Below are 16,463 nucleotides of genomic sequence, written 5' to 3'. Positions count from 1 at the left end.
CTCCCTCCTTGCCCTCCCCTTCCCAGCTCTCTCACAGCCCACTGTCTCCGCCTCTTCCTTTCTTCTTCCCGCCCCCCACCACCACATCAGTCTGAAGAAGGATCTTGACCCGAAGCGCCGCCTATTTCCTTCACTCCATAGATGCTGCCTCACCCGCTGAGGTTCTCCAGCATTTTTGTCTACCAGCTCCAGGGAGTGATTCTGCGTTGAGTTTCAGCGGTCGCGGCGACTGGGCAGCAATGGCGGCAAGATCTCCCACAATGCAAAGGGAGGGAGAAAGTGCCCGGCGTGGCTGTGCGCATGTGCAGGGCGGCCAATGATGTGCTGGCTGTGATTGTGCGCATGTGCAGGGGAGGATGTGCAGGGCAGCCGAGGATGTGGTGGCAGTGGCAGTGCGCATGTGCTAGGCGGCTGGCCGTGCCGGCGGATGAGGAGCGGCCGGAGAGCAGAGACCCGGCGGCCTGGACACGGATGGTGGGCGGAGAAGGAGAGTGACGGAGAGAGAGAGATAGAGAGGGGGGCCAAGCCGGGCAAAATGACACAGCTTTTAGGTTGCCCGGCGGGACTTGACGTGACCATTGGCAACCGGGCAACCATTAATTTCGAACCTTGTAATGATGTTCCAAAGTTGATTTTGGTAAGTCTAAGGTTTGGCTGATGCCTCTAACAGTTTTATTCTTGTTTCTCAGTCTCATAATGGCTTCTTTGTTTTTCATTGACACAACTTTGGTCCTCATGTTGATAAACAGCAATAAAAGTTTCCAAAGGTGATGGAAAGACTGGAGGAAAGACTAGGTGCTGAGAGCTCTCTTATACCTGCATTAAGAAGGCATTTAAACACACCTGAGCAATTACAAACACCTGTGAAACCATGTGTCCCAAACATTATGGTGCTCTGAAATGGGGGACTATGTATAAACACAGCTGTAATTTCTACATGGTGAAACCAAAATGTGTAAAAATGGCCTTTATTAAAATCTGACAATGTGTTCTTTAACAACATGTGATATATTTTTTAATATTACAAATCTCAAATTGTGTACAGAGACAAATAAATAAATTATGGGTCTTTGTCCCAAACATTATGGAGGGCACTGTATCTGTCCAAATGTTTCTTAAAAGTATATCGGATAGCATCTTTTTGAGATGTATTTAAATGTATTGCAATTATTCTTTTTGGTATCTGGTTGTTAAATGCATAACCATTTTGACAGGAAAAACATTAAGCTATTGGTGCTTCTCCCCTGGCTACAGTATGGCTGAGTTGGTTCGCCATGGTATTCGGTCCATCATCCTCACAAGTGGCACTCTTGCTCCGCTGTCCTCCTTCACATCAGAAATGCAAATGTGAGTCCGATTGCTGAAACGTGTAGAATCGCGTTGCTCAACTCTTGTCTCGTTTTTCACATTACCACCTGAAAATAGTTTGCCATTTAAATGTATGAAATAAATTTAATTTTTTAAGTTTAGTGAGTCTAAATATTCAGCTTTTTTCAGAACTGTTTCAAAATGAAACAGTAATTACGAGTCTTGAGGAGTCAATGATTTATGCTCATGTTATAGGAGCAGTATTGGCTCATCAATTACATTTTATATTTAATTACATTTACCTATTTTGTGTTAAAAAATATGACCAATGCTTCGTAATATTAATTTGAAAGAATAATACTTGCTTACTTTATGTAGACCTTAATTGTAATACAAAATTAGACATGCTCTCATTCTTTTAAATATACATCTGATGACTTCCAAAAGAAATCAGTTAGGAATAGTTTTTAATAGATGCTTTTTCATTGTAATGTAAACAAATCTTGGAATAACATTGTCAATATTGATAATTAATGTCAAGTACTGTAAACTTGCAAATGTTAGGAAATGTATTCTTTGAACAAAAATACAAATGTGCAACGGTATTAAATTTGTATTAACGCTGCCATATATTTTCAAGTCCGTTCCCTGTAACTCTGGAAAATCCTCATGTAATTGATAAACATCAGATATGGATTGGGATTGTTCCAAAAGGCCCTGATGGAGTACAGTTGAGCTCTGCATACAACAATAGGTAGGAAACAAATCCATTAATATCATAACAAATAAAATATTGTTAGAATTTACTTGACAGGTGGCTATATTGATTTTCAAACTAAATCAGTTTGACATATGCTTGCACAATGTCTCCGGACTGGATAGTCAGAAAAATCACATTCCTTGCTATGATTTGTAAGTGGTGGTTGTTACTGATTTGTGATGGCAACAGAACCAACATTTTGAATTAAATCTGGACTCCTAAGTGATGAATATATGTTCATAGAACAGAAACAAGCCTGTCAGCCCACAATTTGAGATTCTGTGTTAATTGTTTTTCTGAGTTCATCCGAGCACCAACACTGATTCCTTTTACAGTAGTTAGTTGGTTTGGGGTATTTGTGATGGAGAACACTCAAATATAAAATGCATTGGCAAAAAATGAATGATTGCATATACAGGTGCACAACTTTTTATCCGAAAGCCTTGGGACCAGACACTTTTCGTAATTCAGAATTTGTCGGTCTTCGGAATGGAAATATTTTAGCGTAGATTTTAATGGCTGGCTCAGTGGTAGAGTGCTCGGCTCATATCCGCAAGGTCGCGAGTTTGCGCCTTGATCCTGGCAGTTAATCGATCGCAAGTTTGAGTCTTCAATGTCGTTTTTTCTTGCAGAATAAATGTTTGTATGAAATGCAGTGTAGGAGAGGTGTACTGACTGTGTGGGCAGAACTTTGGAAGTGATTGCCCACCAGTCTAAAAAGCCGCTGTGTCTCCCTGTCCCTGGGATAGCAGGGGGCGATCAAACAGCACAATATCCCCCTCCCCCTCCAACTCCAGAGGAATCCGCTCCCCGATGGGCCGCTACGGCGACAAGTGGCAGTTTGCCCACAGCCCGAGCTGCGCCCCCTCATCCGCCACCCCAAGAACAAGACGTACCTTGCACACCATCAGCTTCTGCCCCTACGTGTTCCTCTGGAGTTGGAGCGGGGCTGGGCTGGAGTTGCTGCTGGCTGTGGGTCTCTGGGATCTCCGTGCTTGCAGTGGGCCTGGGGGTCGGTGTCCCGTTGGTCCTGACGTCTCCGGCCACCCCCCTGGACTGGAGCTGAGACTGGGAACTGTACCGCCCTTGCCCCCTCCCTCTGCAACTGCAAACAACCCCACTTTCCTGCAAGGGCGGTACAGTTCCCGGAGGATGGCAGGTGGCCGGAGACGTCAGGACCAACAGGAACCCGCTCCCCGATGGGCCCCTACGACGCCCCGAGCTGCGCCCCGTCATCCGCAACCCAGGTTCCTCTGTAGTTGGAGTGGGGCTGGGCTGGGCTGCTGTTGGCTGTGGGTCTCTGGGTTCTCCGTGCTTGCAGTGGGCCTGGGGGTCGGTGTCCAATTGGTCCTGACGTCTCCGGTGACTGGCACGGTCCTGCTGCAATCGCCGACGTGAAGACAGTGCAAAGCCCCCGCGCCGGTGCAATGGGCGGGGAGCTGGAGAGGGGAGGGAAGGGGTCACACACATGGCCGGGAAGCAGAGGGGTGTAGGTGGGGTGAAACTGAAGGGAGCGACAATCTGCACTGTGTATCGTGAGTCTACCGTGGGAACCTTTTAACTCAGCGGGCAGGCAGCAGCATATTGTCAATTATTAACCCTCCCGCGCAATATACCCTCACCTTCTCTTTTATGAATGGGGATTTAGTTCCCCTTTCTTCGAGGACCGACCGGAGGTTCCGCTGTCACCTCTGCAGGCCGCCCGCGGTGAACGTTTTCAAGGACCTTTCTTCAAGGACCGAAAAAATGGCCGCTATTCGGAGGTTTTCGTTATTTGGATCTTCGGATAAAAGGTTGTGCACCTGTAATACATTTTATGGCTCTTAGTAATGGGCATTCTTCTCCCTCTCCCTGTGTAGATTTACACCCGAGTACATGTCTTCCCTAGGAAAAACAATGGGTAAGTAGTAATTTTATTTTTTTGTTATACATTCCTAATTGTTCTTACAGTATTTCGGAGGGAAGTTAAGATTCAAGTGCATTTGCGATTCTCGAGTCGCAGGTTGGCCAGACTGATTAAGGAGGACAGGTTTCCTTAATTGATGATCTCTTGAACAACACTGATTTTTACAAGCGTTTCATAAGACCATAAGAAATAGGAATAGAATTAGACCATTCTGCCCATCAAGTAGGAAGCATTAAGTAACTTTCAAAAGCATGTATTTCATGCAATGTTTTTTGTTCCATGTTTCACTTCTAGTAAACCTGTGCAGAGTGGTGCCAAATGGTTTGTTGGTGTTCTTCCCATCATATCCAGTCATGGAAAAAAGCCTACAGTATTGGAAGGTTAGTGATTTTCTTTCATCGCGTTTTATTTTGTTTTAGAGCTGATGAATGGAAAGGTTTTTTTTTTCCTGCGTAAGTTAACTGTTTATGGATTAATTGGGCTGTATTATTTTGCATGTTTTCTTTTTGTCCCGTTTGAGCAGTTTTCTGAAGAAAAATATCCTGGTAGCTGGGTTACTATTGCAGAAAAGAAGCTGGGGAAGAAGCTAACACATTCAGCTTGTATAATAATTATAAAAGTATATATTTTAGTCTTTTATGTAATTTCTTTCAGAACATGTTCACCAAGGTTCCTGCCCATTGGCTTGGAGAGTTTGTGGCACTTGTTTTAATCTACCCCGTACATCATTCTGTTATCAGGTTATGTGACAAAGAGTTTGTTTTCACATTAAGAGACCCTGGTTCGATACCGACTACGGATGTTGTCTGTACCAGAGTTTGTTCCTTCTCCTCGTGACCTGCGTGGGCTTTCTCCAGGTGCTCCGGTTTTCTCCCACACTCCCAAGAGATACAGATTTGTAGGCGAATTGGCTTGGTAAAATTGTAAATTGTTCCCAGTGTGTGTAGGTCGGTGTTTGTGTGCGGGGATCGCTGATCGGTGCGGACTCGTTGGGCCGAGGGGCCTGTTTCCACGCTGTATCTCTCTGAACTAAACTAAACTTTTCTGTCTAACAGGAAGAGGGAATTTCCAGCAGAATAGAGGAGATCAAGCCTATCTTTGTGGAAGTCAAAGGCAAAGGATTATTTACAGAGGTTTGATTAATTATACTTAATTTTCTCTAGCTAATTAACTAACTTTCTGTGTTTCCATTAAATTAATGACAAACTAAATTATCTGATCATTTGATATTCATTATATTTGATTCTTGTTGATGACAAATGTGTTTCAGGTTATGGATGCGTACTATGATAAAGTAAATAATCCACAATCAAATGGCGCATGTTTCTGTGCAGTCTGTAGAGGAAAGGTGAGTGAGCCAGATTCATTGGCAACTGTACCGTCTGTCAAGTTACATCCTCATTGGCCAAGTAAATTTTAGATTTAGCATTTATTATATAAAAATGTATACGTTAGTAATAAAAGATCATTTGTTTGTTCACTTGACGTTAATTTTTAGAATACGAGGAGCAGGAATCGGCCTCTCAGCACTTCATGGCTGCTCCACTGTTCAACAAGATCATGGCTGATACTCTCTTTCAAACATCTTTTATTTAGCCCTTTCCCCATATCCATTACATTTGCATGTATTCAATGACTGAGCCTCCATTACCCTTTGCAGGAGAGAATTCCTAAGATCTGTCAACCTTTTGGGGAAAATAATCTCTTCATTTCAGCCTACCCATTACTTTAAGACTGAAGTCAAGTTCTAGATTCCATATTAAGGGTAAATATTATCTCTGTCTACATTGTTGAGCACTTAAAGAATGTCGTACTGATGGCACCTCTCATACTCGGCTCCAAAGAATAGAGACCTAGCCTACTCTGCAGCTCCTTTACTGACAGACCAACCATCCCAGGATACAGTCAGGTAAATCTTTATTGCACACCCATCACTGCAAGTTTTTTTCCTCCTTAATGTGGAGCCTATAATCCTCAGGTGTAGTCTCAACAAGGCCCTATACAAGATCACCTCAGTCTGAAGAGATCCTGACACGAAATGTAAGCTATCCATGTTCTCCAGAGATGCTGCCTGATGCACTGAAGTTACTTCAGCATATTATGCCCTTTTGTGCAAACCAGCATCTGCAGTTTCTTATTCCGACATTTCTCCTATTTAATTGTCACTTTTATCAAATTCTCTTGTTTTTGGTAATTATGGAATATATTTGTTCACGTTGACTTCACTGGCTAAAGATGGCCTCGGCATACACAATTAATGAGCAACAATCGCAACTATATACTATAGCTTATTACTATATTATCCTACAACACATTGCAGTTGTCAAGAGGAAAAGGGAAAACCAACTCCAAAAAATAGGTAGGCTAATCAAAGAAGTATGTTCTAGGATGGCTATCAAAGAGGTAGAGATAATTAGCAAAGTGTAGGAACGTGCATGAGTAATTGAAAGTAATCTAACCCAAGGTCCAGAAAAAGCTTACATGATTTGAGCAAAAATGTATCCAGCAACAATAAAATGTAGCTGCAAGGAACGGCAGATGTTGGTTTACCAAAAAAATCTACACAATGTTGGAGTAACTCAGTGGGTCAGGCTACAAAAAAAGACCCACAGTGCTGGGATAATTCCAATATCAAGTGTATTGATAATAATAATAATAAGCCCAATAATAATGTAATTGTGCAAAATTTAGAAGTTGTATGTAGGTAAAAGAAAATAATGTAAGTAGTAAGTAAGAAGTAGATTAGAATTCTCCCATCTCATTGTACATAGATCTCATGTCAAAATGGTAGGATATAATCATCTCATTCTGAATTATTTGAATACGTTTAATTACAATTCATCCACACTTATTGAAAAATTTGCTTGCCATTTAAAATTTTCTCTTACTGTCTCTATTATTACGTTTGCGTTTTGCAGGCCAGCGAAGGCTTGGATTTTGCTGATATGAATGGACGGGGTGTGATTGTCACTGGTTTGCCGTTTCCTCCACGAATGGATCCCAGAATAATACTAAAGATGCAATTCCTTGATGAAATGAGAAGAAAATGTATTGGAAATGTTAAGGTACAGCGGCCCAGTGTAGTAATACTTTATTTATAACAGATTTGCCTTCATAAAAATGTATTTTCTTTTGGCAAAGTTATGCACTATTCAGCATTGATGATAATTGATTGGAGTAAATATCTATAAAAATGTGCACTTTATACCATTGTTCGAAAAAAATCATTCATTAAAAATAATCAGTGTTGTATGATTACTGCAAAATGAGCAGTGCTTTAGGTCAGATTGGACATGCTTTATGATGTAGTCCTTCTTGCTAAACCAGTTAATAATTGCCAGGAGTTCCCCTCCCACCTTTCTTGCTCTTCGGTTCCTTATCTTCCAACCTACTTCATCACAGACCGTGCACTTTTTTTTTCCTGTAACTATAACGCTACAATGCTGTAGCACTATGTTCTGCAGTCTGTTATTTGACTGTTTGCTCTACTGATCGTATTTGTGTTGGGCTTGATTGGATGTGTGTATAGGATGATTAGACTGCAAACCCAGCTTTTTCACTGCATCTCGGTACAAGTGCCAATAATGAACCAGGTCAATATCGGCTCACATTTTATTTTATTTATTAAAGTGAATGCATCCAGCTGTTGGTAGGAATCCGCTGTACTGTTCTAACAACATTTTCATAAGAAAGCAACATGAAAGCACTTCTCAAATACATTAAACTGTACGTGGAGAAGATCTAAATTTCTGTCTCAATGGGAACAACTCTTTAATGTCGCAGGGTATTCATTTGTTTATTTTAGTTAATGTGTTTTTTAGGTCAATAAAGGCATTTAATTACTTTTATTTCATATATCAGTTTGTCATTGGTATCTATGGTTATATTAACATATGATATTTAACATTATTATGTTATTCCAAAATTAGTATTTTCTTCCTGCATTTTTGTTTTTAAGTATTTATCTGGACAAGAATGGTATAGGCAGCAAGCTTCACGTGCTGTCAATCAAGCTATTGGAAGGGTAATTCGTCACCGAAATGACTACGGAGCCATTTTTCTGTGTGATCACAGGTGCGTAAATAAGTGAATGGTGACATATTTCACCAATACGCAATGCCTGAATTGTCGTAAGTGATGGCGCAGAATTAGGCCATTTGGCTCAGCAAGTCTACTCTGCCATTCAATCGTGGCTATCTATTTCTTCCCCCTCCAAATCCCATTCTCCGGCCTCCTCCCCATAACCCTTGAGACCTGTGCTAATCAAGAATCTATCTATCCCTGCCTTAAAAATGCCCATTGACTTGGCCTCCACAGCCTTTTGTGGCAAATAATTCCACAGATTCACCATTCCACAGATTGTCAAAACGTTATCCCAAATAACATAACCTTTCCATTAAAATTTATTTTACTTTTTAAAATCTTAATACATAGAAACTAAACATATAATACACCATTCAAACAGGAAAAATAAATTGGAAATAATATGTCAGTTTATTCTTAATCGAATAAGGGAAATTAACTACATGGCAAATTAGATGAAATTTTTTATTCCACCACTTGAGGGCATACAGTGATTATTAATACGATATGACTTTACATTTCAATTTCACTCCAGACTTTCATTCACTAAAATAAAATGTTTCATCGTGCTAAATATTCTGCGCCTTACTCTTTATCACTCCTTTACAGACTTTTTGCATCTTTGTTTTTGCATGTTTCACTAAAATAAGGTTATTCCTGAAACTATTTATAATTACCCACACACTGTGAGTCAATTCTTATAGCCATAATAATATTACGGTAGGTAACCTTTGCTGTGGAGCAAGATTAAAGTTGAGTAAGCTGGTCCAATGAACTTGATGAGACTGATGTTGAAAGAAAACAGATCCATTAAGTACACATCTCACAACTGTTGCAGTTTCTGTTTTATTTTTGGCATTGATGTTTAATCTTGTTAGTTAAATAGTGGGTCAAAACTACAGTCTTAATTAAGTGTCGGCCAGATTTTAATTTCCCAATATTAATTTACAATTTCTTAACTGCTTCATTTTAGTTTGTCTTTTGTCTCTCTTTTTAGATTTACAGGCACTGAAGCGAAATCACAGTTGCCGTCATGGTTACAGCCACATGTTAAAGTGTATGATAATTTTGGACATATCATTCGAGATGTATCGCAGTTTTTTCGAGTTGCTCAAAAAATTGTAAGTATACAATATTTGAATTGAACCTACAAAATCCTGTGCCCTCTTATAAGAAGTAAAGTTAGGACAGCAGTTAAAAGGTGAATTTTTGGGGAAACTGCATGGTATTCCTGAAATCATCATCCCACTACAATAGTTAATTGCACATTATGCATTTGCAAAAATTATACTTAAATTGGTTCATCTTTTCTATCTTTTACAAGCGTAATGTTTTACTTCCCCACTGTGCATTACAATTTTTTTTTTAAAGTGAGTTTGCTGTACTTCTCTTTCACATCGGCGAGACCAATCTTAGGATAGGCGACTCGTTTCACTCGACACGTGCTTGGTCCGCAAAGACATGCCGGGTCTCCCGGTTGCTGACCATTCTAACTCCCCTTCCCATACTGACCTTTCTGTCCTGGGCCACCTCAATTGTCAGAGTAACACCACACCCAAACTGGGTGAACAGCACCTCGTATTTCGTTTGGGTTGAACTACTGAATTCTTCAATTTCAGGTAACTACCCAACTAACAACCCATTATCCCTTTCTTCCCCTCCCCCATCTCTACCCGACCTGGATTCACAATCATTTCTCCCTTTCTCCTCCCCTTGTCTCTAACAATTGTATTCCTTACTCTGGCTTCAGTGTTTGAACTTCATTTGTCACACTATTTCATTTCTCACACTATTTGTGTCTCTTTATCTCTAGCCTTTGTCCAGCCATCTACCTATGAAAACCCTCCATCACCCGTATCCACCCATCACTTGCTAGACTTTGTCCTGCCTCCACCTCGCTACCAGTTTTCTTACCCCACTACAAACAGTCTGAAGAAAGGTCCCAATCTGAAACGTCACCTATCCATGTTCACCAGAGATGCTGCCTGAGCCAATGCGTTACTCCAGCACATTGTGTGTATCTTCTGAAGTGTCCCATCTGAAACATCACCTATCCATGTTCTCCAGAAATGCTGCTTGACCCGCTGAGTTACTCCTGCACTTTGTGTCTTTTTATAAACCAGCACCTTCAGTTTCTTGTGTCTCCGTTGGCTTTTGAAAGCTGTTTCAAGCCCTTTTTTAATAAAAACAATGAATGTAGTGCAAGCCAGATCAAAGCTGAACAATCCTTGACATCTACCTGAACATGTTCGAGGAAGTAAATTTGTTAATTAACAAAAAGTTAAATTCATTTTTGTATTGATGGAGATTAAGAATATGATTTTTCTAGGCAAATTGCAGGTTGTAAGATGAAAGAATTGTTTGCATGACCATTAACATTGAAGTTTATTACTGGAATAATGATATTTCTATTGCACAAATAGATGCCTCCACCAAAACCAAAGTTGGTGCCTTGCAGTGCCCAATCCTCAGAAGTCAATTCTGCTGCGTCGTCTTTTTTTACTGCTCCTGGGCCAGTGCTGAAGAAAGCAAAAACATTAGATTCTCATGTGCCGAGCCTCAAAAGAAAGCGTGCTGGTATAGTATGATTGTTACCGTAAATGGAATTGAGAATATCAGTGACATGTTTCTGTCAGTAATCTCTTTGTAGTCATGGTTACCAATAAATAAATACAAAAAGTAAAATTTAAATTTTTTTTTAAAGTAAAAATAATGGGCCCAGAAATTCTGCTGTGTAGTGTTTTGTGCAACTGAATATTACCATAAATAGACTTCTAAATTTGATTAGATGTTTCGTGCATTCCCAGAAAAGTGCTGGGGATTCTGCATGTATCTGATGCAGCTTCTCATCTTGGCTACCAGATTTGCATTGCCAGGCAACATGTCATGCAAATTTTAATACCACTTGCACAAAAGCACGTTATAATGTCACTTGGATGTGGGAAGAATATTTCCAGTAATGGGACTCTCTAGAACCAGAACACACATTCTCAGAATAAATGGAAGGGAAATGACGAAGTATTATTTTAGCCAGAAGGTGTTTAATCGGTGGAATTGTTTGCCGCAGACGGTTGTGGAAGCTAAGATATCAGATATTTTTGAAGTGGAGACTTAAGGGCCTGTCCCACTTGGCTGTCTTTCGCGCGCCATTTACGCGATCTGCTAGCGTATGGGTAGCATGGGGACGGGCGCTTGGAGTGGTGTGGAGGAGTGTGGACTTAGTCCTGGACGAAATCTTTGCGCGCCACCGGCCAAAGTGGGACAGGCTCAAGACCCTGGCGCGAAGCAACGTCTCGCCTCCAACAGCAGCAGAAGCAGGCAAACGATCGCCGAGCTCGGCCTGGGGCTCACGGCCGTTGCGGATCCAGATCGGGACCATCACGCGTAATTAGCGTGCCAAGGACACGTTAGTGGGACAGGGGCTTAAATGTCACTTCCACAAAACGACATATAATGCAAATTTTAATGTAATTGGCATATTGAAGGGTAGAAGCTTTACATTTGGTCAGATGAGAGTGTTCACTGGTTGTACTGGCTATCATTGATTCTTGAGTGCAGATCTTCAACAGTGAGGTTTGCTGCTACCTTGACCTTTGCTGTATCCAGAGATATACAGCAAAGAACAGCCCCGTCCGCCCAACTTGCCCATGCCGATCAAGATGCCCCATCTACACTAGTCCCACTGGTTCCACCTTTGGCCCATATCCTCTTTTTCCTATCCATATACTTGTCCAAATGTCTTTTAAATATTGTTATAGTACCTGCCTCAACTACCTCCTCTGGCAGCTGGTTCCATATACCCACCATCCTCTGTTTGATCATCCTCTATGTAAGCTTTGAGTTTCTTGATATACAGCCGCTAAATACCAGCCACTTAGTCTACACTCGGTGTACAGCAAAGTGCTGAGAACGTGCAATCAAATGTTACTTATTCACCAATAGCCTGCCCGCCGATGCCCAGTTTCGCTTTTGCTCGGACCACTTGGCTTCGGACTTCTTCATCGCCTCGATCCAAATATGTACCAATGAGTTGCATCTCTGTTGTGAATTGAAAGTGTCCGCTCTTGACACCAAAGCAGAATTTGATTGAGTGTGACATCAAGGACCCCTGGTAAATCTGAAGTCATTGGACTCCAGGGGAAAGCACGCCAGTGGTTGGTTCCATACTTCATACAATAGAAGATGGGTTTGCTTGTTGCAAGTCAATAACTCTAGCCCTAGGGTAGAGTAAGTTCTAGGAGTAGAATTAGACCATTCGGCCCATCAAGTCTACTCTGCCATTCAATCACGGCTGATCTATCTTTCCCTCTCAACCCCATTCTTCTGCCTTTGCCCCATAACCCCTGACACCATTACGAATCAACTACATCACTGCAGGAGTTCCTCAGAGCAGAGAATTAATCTATGAGGGTGTTAATAGACAATAGGTGCAGGAGTAGGCCATTCGACGCTTTGAGCCAGCACCGCTGTTCAATGTGATCATGGCTGATCATTCCCAATCAGTACCCTTCTCCTGCCTTCTCCCCATATCCCCTGAATCTGCTATCTTTAAGAGCCCTATCTAGCTCTCTCTTGAAAGTATCCAGAGAACCAGCCTCCACTGCCCTCTGAGGCAGATAATTCCACAGACTCGCACCTCTCTGTGAGAAAAAGTGTTTCCTCGTCTCCGTTCTAAATGGCTTACCCCTTATTCTTAAACTGTGCCCCCTGGCTCTGGACTCCCCCAACATCGGGAACATGTTTCCTGCCCCTGGCGTGTCCAAACCCTTAACAATCTTATATGTTTCAATAAGATCCCCTCTCATCCTTCTAAACTCCAGAGTGTACAAGCCCAGCCGCTCCATTCTCTCAGCATATGACAGTCGCTCCATTCTCTCAGCATATAGAAACATAGAAAATAGGTGCAGGAGTAGGCCATTCGGCCCTTCGAGCCTGCACCGCCATTCAATATGATCATGGCTGATCATCCAACTCAGTATCCTGTACCTGCCTCCTCTCCATACCCCCTGATCCCTTTAGCCACAAGGGCCACATCTAACTCCCTCTTAAATATAGCCAATGAACTGGCCTCAACTACCTTCTGTGGCAGAGAATTCCAGAGATTCGCCACTCTCTGTGTGAAAAATGTTTTCCTCATCTCGGTCCTAAAAGATTTCCCTCTTATCCTTAAACTGTGACCCCTTATTCTGGACTTCCCCAACATCGGGAACAATCTTCCTGCATCTAGCCTGTCCAACCCCTTAAGAATTTTGTAAGTTTCTATAAGATCCCCCCTCAATCTTCTAAATTCTAGCGAGTACAAGTCTAGTCTATCCAGTCTTTCTTCATATGAAAGTCCTGCCATCCCAGGAATCAGTCTGGTGAACCTTCTCTGTACTCCCTCTAAGGCAAGAATGTCTTTCCTCAGATTAGGAGACCAAATCTGTACGCAATACTCCAGGTGTGGTCTCACCAAGACCCTGTACAACTGCAGTAGAACCTCCCTGCTCTTATACTCAAATCCTTTTGCTATGAATGCTAACATACCATTCGTTTTCTTCACTGCCTGCTGCACCTGCATGCCTACTTTCAATGACTGGTCTCGTTGCATCTCCCCTTTTCCAAATCGGCCACCATTCAGATAATAGTTTACTTTCCTGTTTTTGCCACCAAAGTGGATAACCTCACATTAATCCACATTATACTACATCTGCCATGCATTTGCCCACTCACCCAACCTATCCAAGTCACCTTACAGCCTCCTAGCATCCTCCTCACAGCTAACACTGCCCCCCAGCTTCGTGTCATCCGCATACTTGGAGATGTTGCATTCAATTCCCTCATCCAGATCATTCATATATATTGTAAATAGCTGGGGTCCCAGCACTGAGCCTTGCGGTGCCCCACTAGTCACTGCCTGCCATTCTGAAAAGGACCCGTTTACTCCTACTCTTTGCTTCCTTTTTGCCAGCCAGTTCTCTATCCACATCAATACTGAACCCCCAATACCGTGTGCTTTAAGTTTGCATACTAATCTCTTATGTGGGACCTTGTCGAAAGCCTTCTGAAAGTCCAGATATAACACATCCACTGGTTCTACCTTATCCACTCTACTAGTTACATCCTCGAAAAATTCTATAAGATTCGTCAGACATGATTTACCTTTCATAAATCCATGCTGACTTTGTCCAGTGAATTCACCACTTTCCAAATGTGCTGCTATCCCATCTTTAATAACTGACTCTAGCATTTACCCCACTGCCGATGTTAGACTAACTGGTCTGTAATTCCCCGTTTTCTCTCTCTCTCTCTCACTTTTTTTTTTTCAGTGTTCACTGATATTGCAGTTCAATTCAATTCCCACCTTGTCAACAAATGAAGCAGTCCCTCTTTGCAGACCCTGAGACTAAATAACATTCAATCAGGAACTAAAGATTGGCAAGTAACATTCATGCAGCAGAGGTGTCAAGGCAATCGCAGTCTGAGTGAATTCTAACCAACTTTACTGGATTTCCATTGATGTTGCCATAACGTTTTCCCCACCATCAATATTTGAATAGTCTTCAACAAAAAAATCAATTCAACAGCAAAATAAGCAACATGGCTACAATAACAGATTAGAGATCAAATATCCTCTGTGGTTTGGCACAGTTCCTGATATCCTGAAGCCTGACGCCTTTCCACCTTTGAAGGGACACAAGGTGGCAGTGTGATGAAACACTGTCACCATGCCTAAAGCTCACTGTCATTGAGAACAAAGCAGCTTGCTTTATCAGTATCCCATTGTCCACCATAAACATTTATCCCTTGCGTTACTGATATACAATGGCCGTTGTGTATGACGCCTACAAAATGGACACCAGCTTCTCATCTAGGTTTCTGCAGAAACACCTCCCAAACCCAAAACCTCTACAGCCACTGAAAGCAAGGGTAGCTGGTGCATGGGGATACCACCCAACTATGTTATCTCCCAATTCAAATACGGGTGGCACCTTGGAAATTATCTGCCAATCTTTATTGTCATCGGGTCTAAAGCCTGGAACTCACTACTCAACAGCACCATAGGAGAACGTTCATTTGAACGAAACTGGCCATCACCTACTCAAGAAGATTTGGGGATGGGCAATAAATGCTGGCCTTGCTAGTGATACGCAGATCCAAAACATATGTCCAGCATAGCATTTGGAGGGCCTGTTGAATGAAGTATTGTGTTTTTCTGTTCCAAGAGTGCGATATTAAAAAAAAAAGAAGACATTTTTGTTTTTTTTGTTGTTTTTTTTGGTCTAATGCCATTTTGCATTGTTTTGAAGCATATCCATTTACAGTTGGGTTCTGATAATTAAGCTATTCATCTATGTATTTTTTAAGTTGAGGTGAACAGCTGTCTTCATCTCTAAAATGGAAATGCAATTATATTTCGAAAATAAATAACTAACTTTTTTTTTGTTATACAGGCGAGCCTGCTGGGGAAGATTTGTTTTGTTGTACAGATGTGCCTTCTGGGAAAGATGGTATGGCTAAGCTCTGCATTGAATATGAAAAAGTCTCTAAAAGCACAAGAAAGAAGCCTGTGAGTCTCCTTGATGCTTTAGAACACAGTGAGCTCAAACCCAATGAAGGGAAGTCCCAGTGTGAGAAAAAGGTAGGATGTTTCATCGTGAAATGTCATTGCAACGCCATCTGCACTTTAGCACCACATGAACAGCATTTTATCAGGATGCATCACAGCTGGGTTTGGGAACAGCTCTATCCAAGACCGCAAGAAATTGTAGAGAACTGTGAACGTAGCCCACACTGTCATACAAACTAACTTCTCTTCCATTGATAAACCTGCTGATTTACTCCAGCTTTTTGTGTCTATCTCCCTTCCATTGACTCCATTTATACCTCCCACTGCCTCGCCAAGGCCAGCAGCATAATCAAGAACGAGTCGCACCCTGGCCACTCCCTCTTCTCCCCTCTCCCATCGAGCAAAAGGTGTGAAAATGTACACCTCCAGATTCAGGGGCAGTTTCTTCCCAGCTGTTATCAGTCCACTGAGCCATCCTGTCATAACTATAGAGCAGTCCTGAACTACTATCCACTTCATTTGGAGACCCTCAGACTATCTTTGATCGGTCTTTACTGGCTTTTCTAGCATTGATGGTTATTCCTTAAGGATCTTTGCGCTGTGAATGGCTCGATTGTAATTATGTATTGTCTTTCCGCTGACTGGTTAGCACGCAACAAAAGCTTGTCACTGTACCTCGGTACACTTAAGAATAAACTAAGCTAACCTACCTCTTGCTGAACTTTTCCAAAGATGTCAAACTCTTCCTGAAATATTATATTAATTGCCTCTTTACTCTGAACCATTAGCACAGTTTCCTTTTCTCTGAAGCTGCTGCTTATTAGTCTGATGGACACTTGGGAGAGATCGCACCATTT

General features: G+C 41.8%; 1 protein-coding gene across 7 annotated transcripts in view; it reads left to right on the top strand.

The window, feature by feature from the left end:
- Nucleotides 1-16,463, top strand: part of rtel1 (regulator of telomere elongation helicase 1) — a 108,018-nt gene that overhangs the window by 37,728 nt on the left and 53,827 nt on the right. For all 7 annotated transcript variants that reach the window (XM_033041495.1, XM_033041494.1, XM_033041491.1 and 4 more), the window contains 11 exons: nucleotides 1,215-1,347; nucleotides 1,949-2,062; nucleotides 3,928-3,968; nucleotides 4,269-4,354; nucleotides 5,030-5,107; nucleotides 5,245-5,322; nucleotides 6,893-7,039; nucleotides 7,933-8,048; nucleotides 9,055-9,178; nucleotides 10,481-10,634; nucleotides 15,491-15,678. In XM_033041495.1, the coding sequence (XP_032897386.1) occupies nucleotides 1,215-1,347; nucleotides 1,949-2,062; nucleotides 3,928-3,968; nucleotides 4,269-4,354; nucleotides 5,030-5,107; nucleotides 5,245-5,322; nucleotides 6,893-7,039; nucleotides 7,933-8,048; nucleotides 9,055-9,178; nucleotides 10,481-10,634; nucleotides 15,491-15,678 (1,259 nt within the window). The remainder of the gene's footprint in view (nucleotides 1-1,214; nucleotides 1,348-1,948; nucleotides 2,063-3,927; nucleotides 3,969-4,268; nucleotides 4,355-5,029; nucleotides 5,108-5,244; nucleotides 5,323-6,892; nucleotides 7,040-7,932; nucleotides 8,049-9,054; nucleotides 9,179-10,480; nucleotides 10,635-15,490; nucleotides 15,679-16,463) is intronic.

Source organism: Amblyraja radiata, chromosome 23 (genome assembly GCF_010909765.2).
Source record: "Amblyraja radiata isolate CabotCenter1 chromosome 23, sAmbRad1.1.pri, whole genome shotgun sequence".
Taxonomy (NCBI): domain Eukaryota; kingdom Metazoa; phylum Chordata; class Chondrichthyes; order Rajiformes; family Rajidae; genus Amblyraja; species Amblyraja radiata.
The sequence above is the reverse complement of the archived record's forward strand: the minus strand, read 5'-3'. Positions and strand labels throughout refer to the sequence as shown.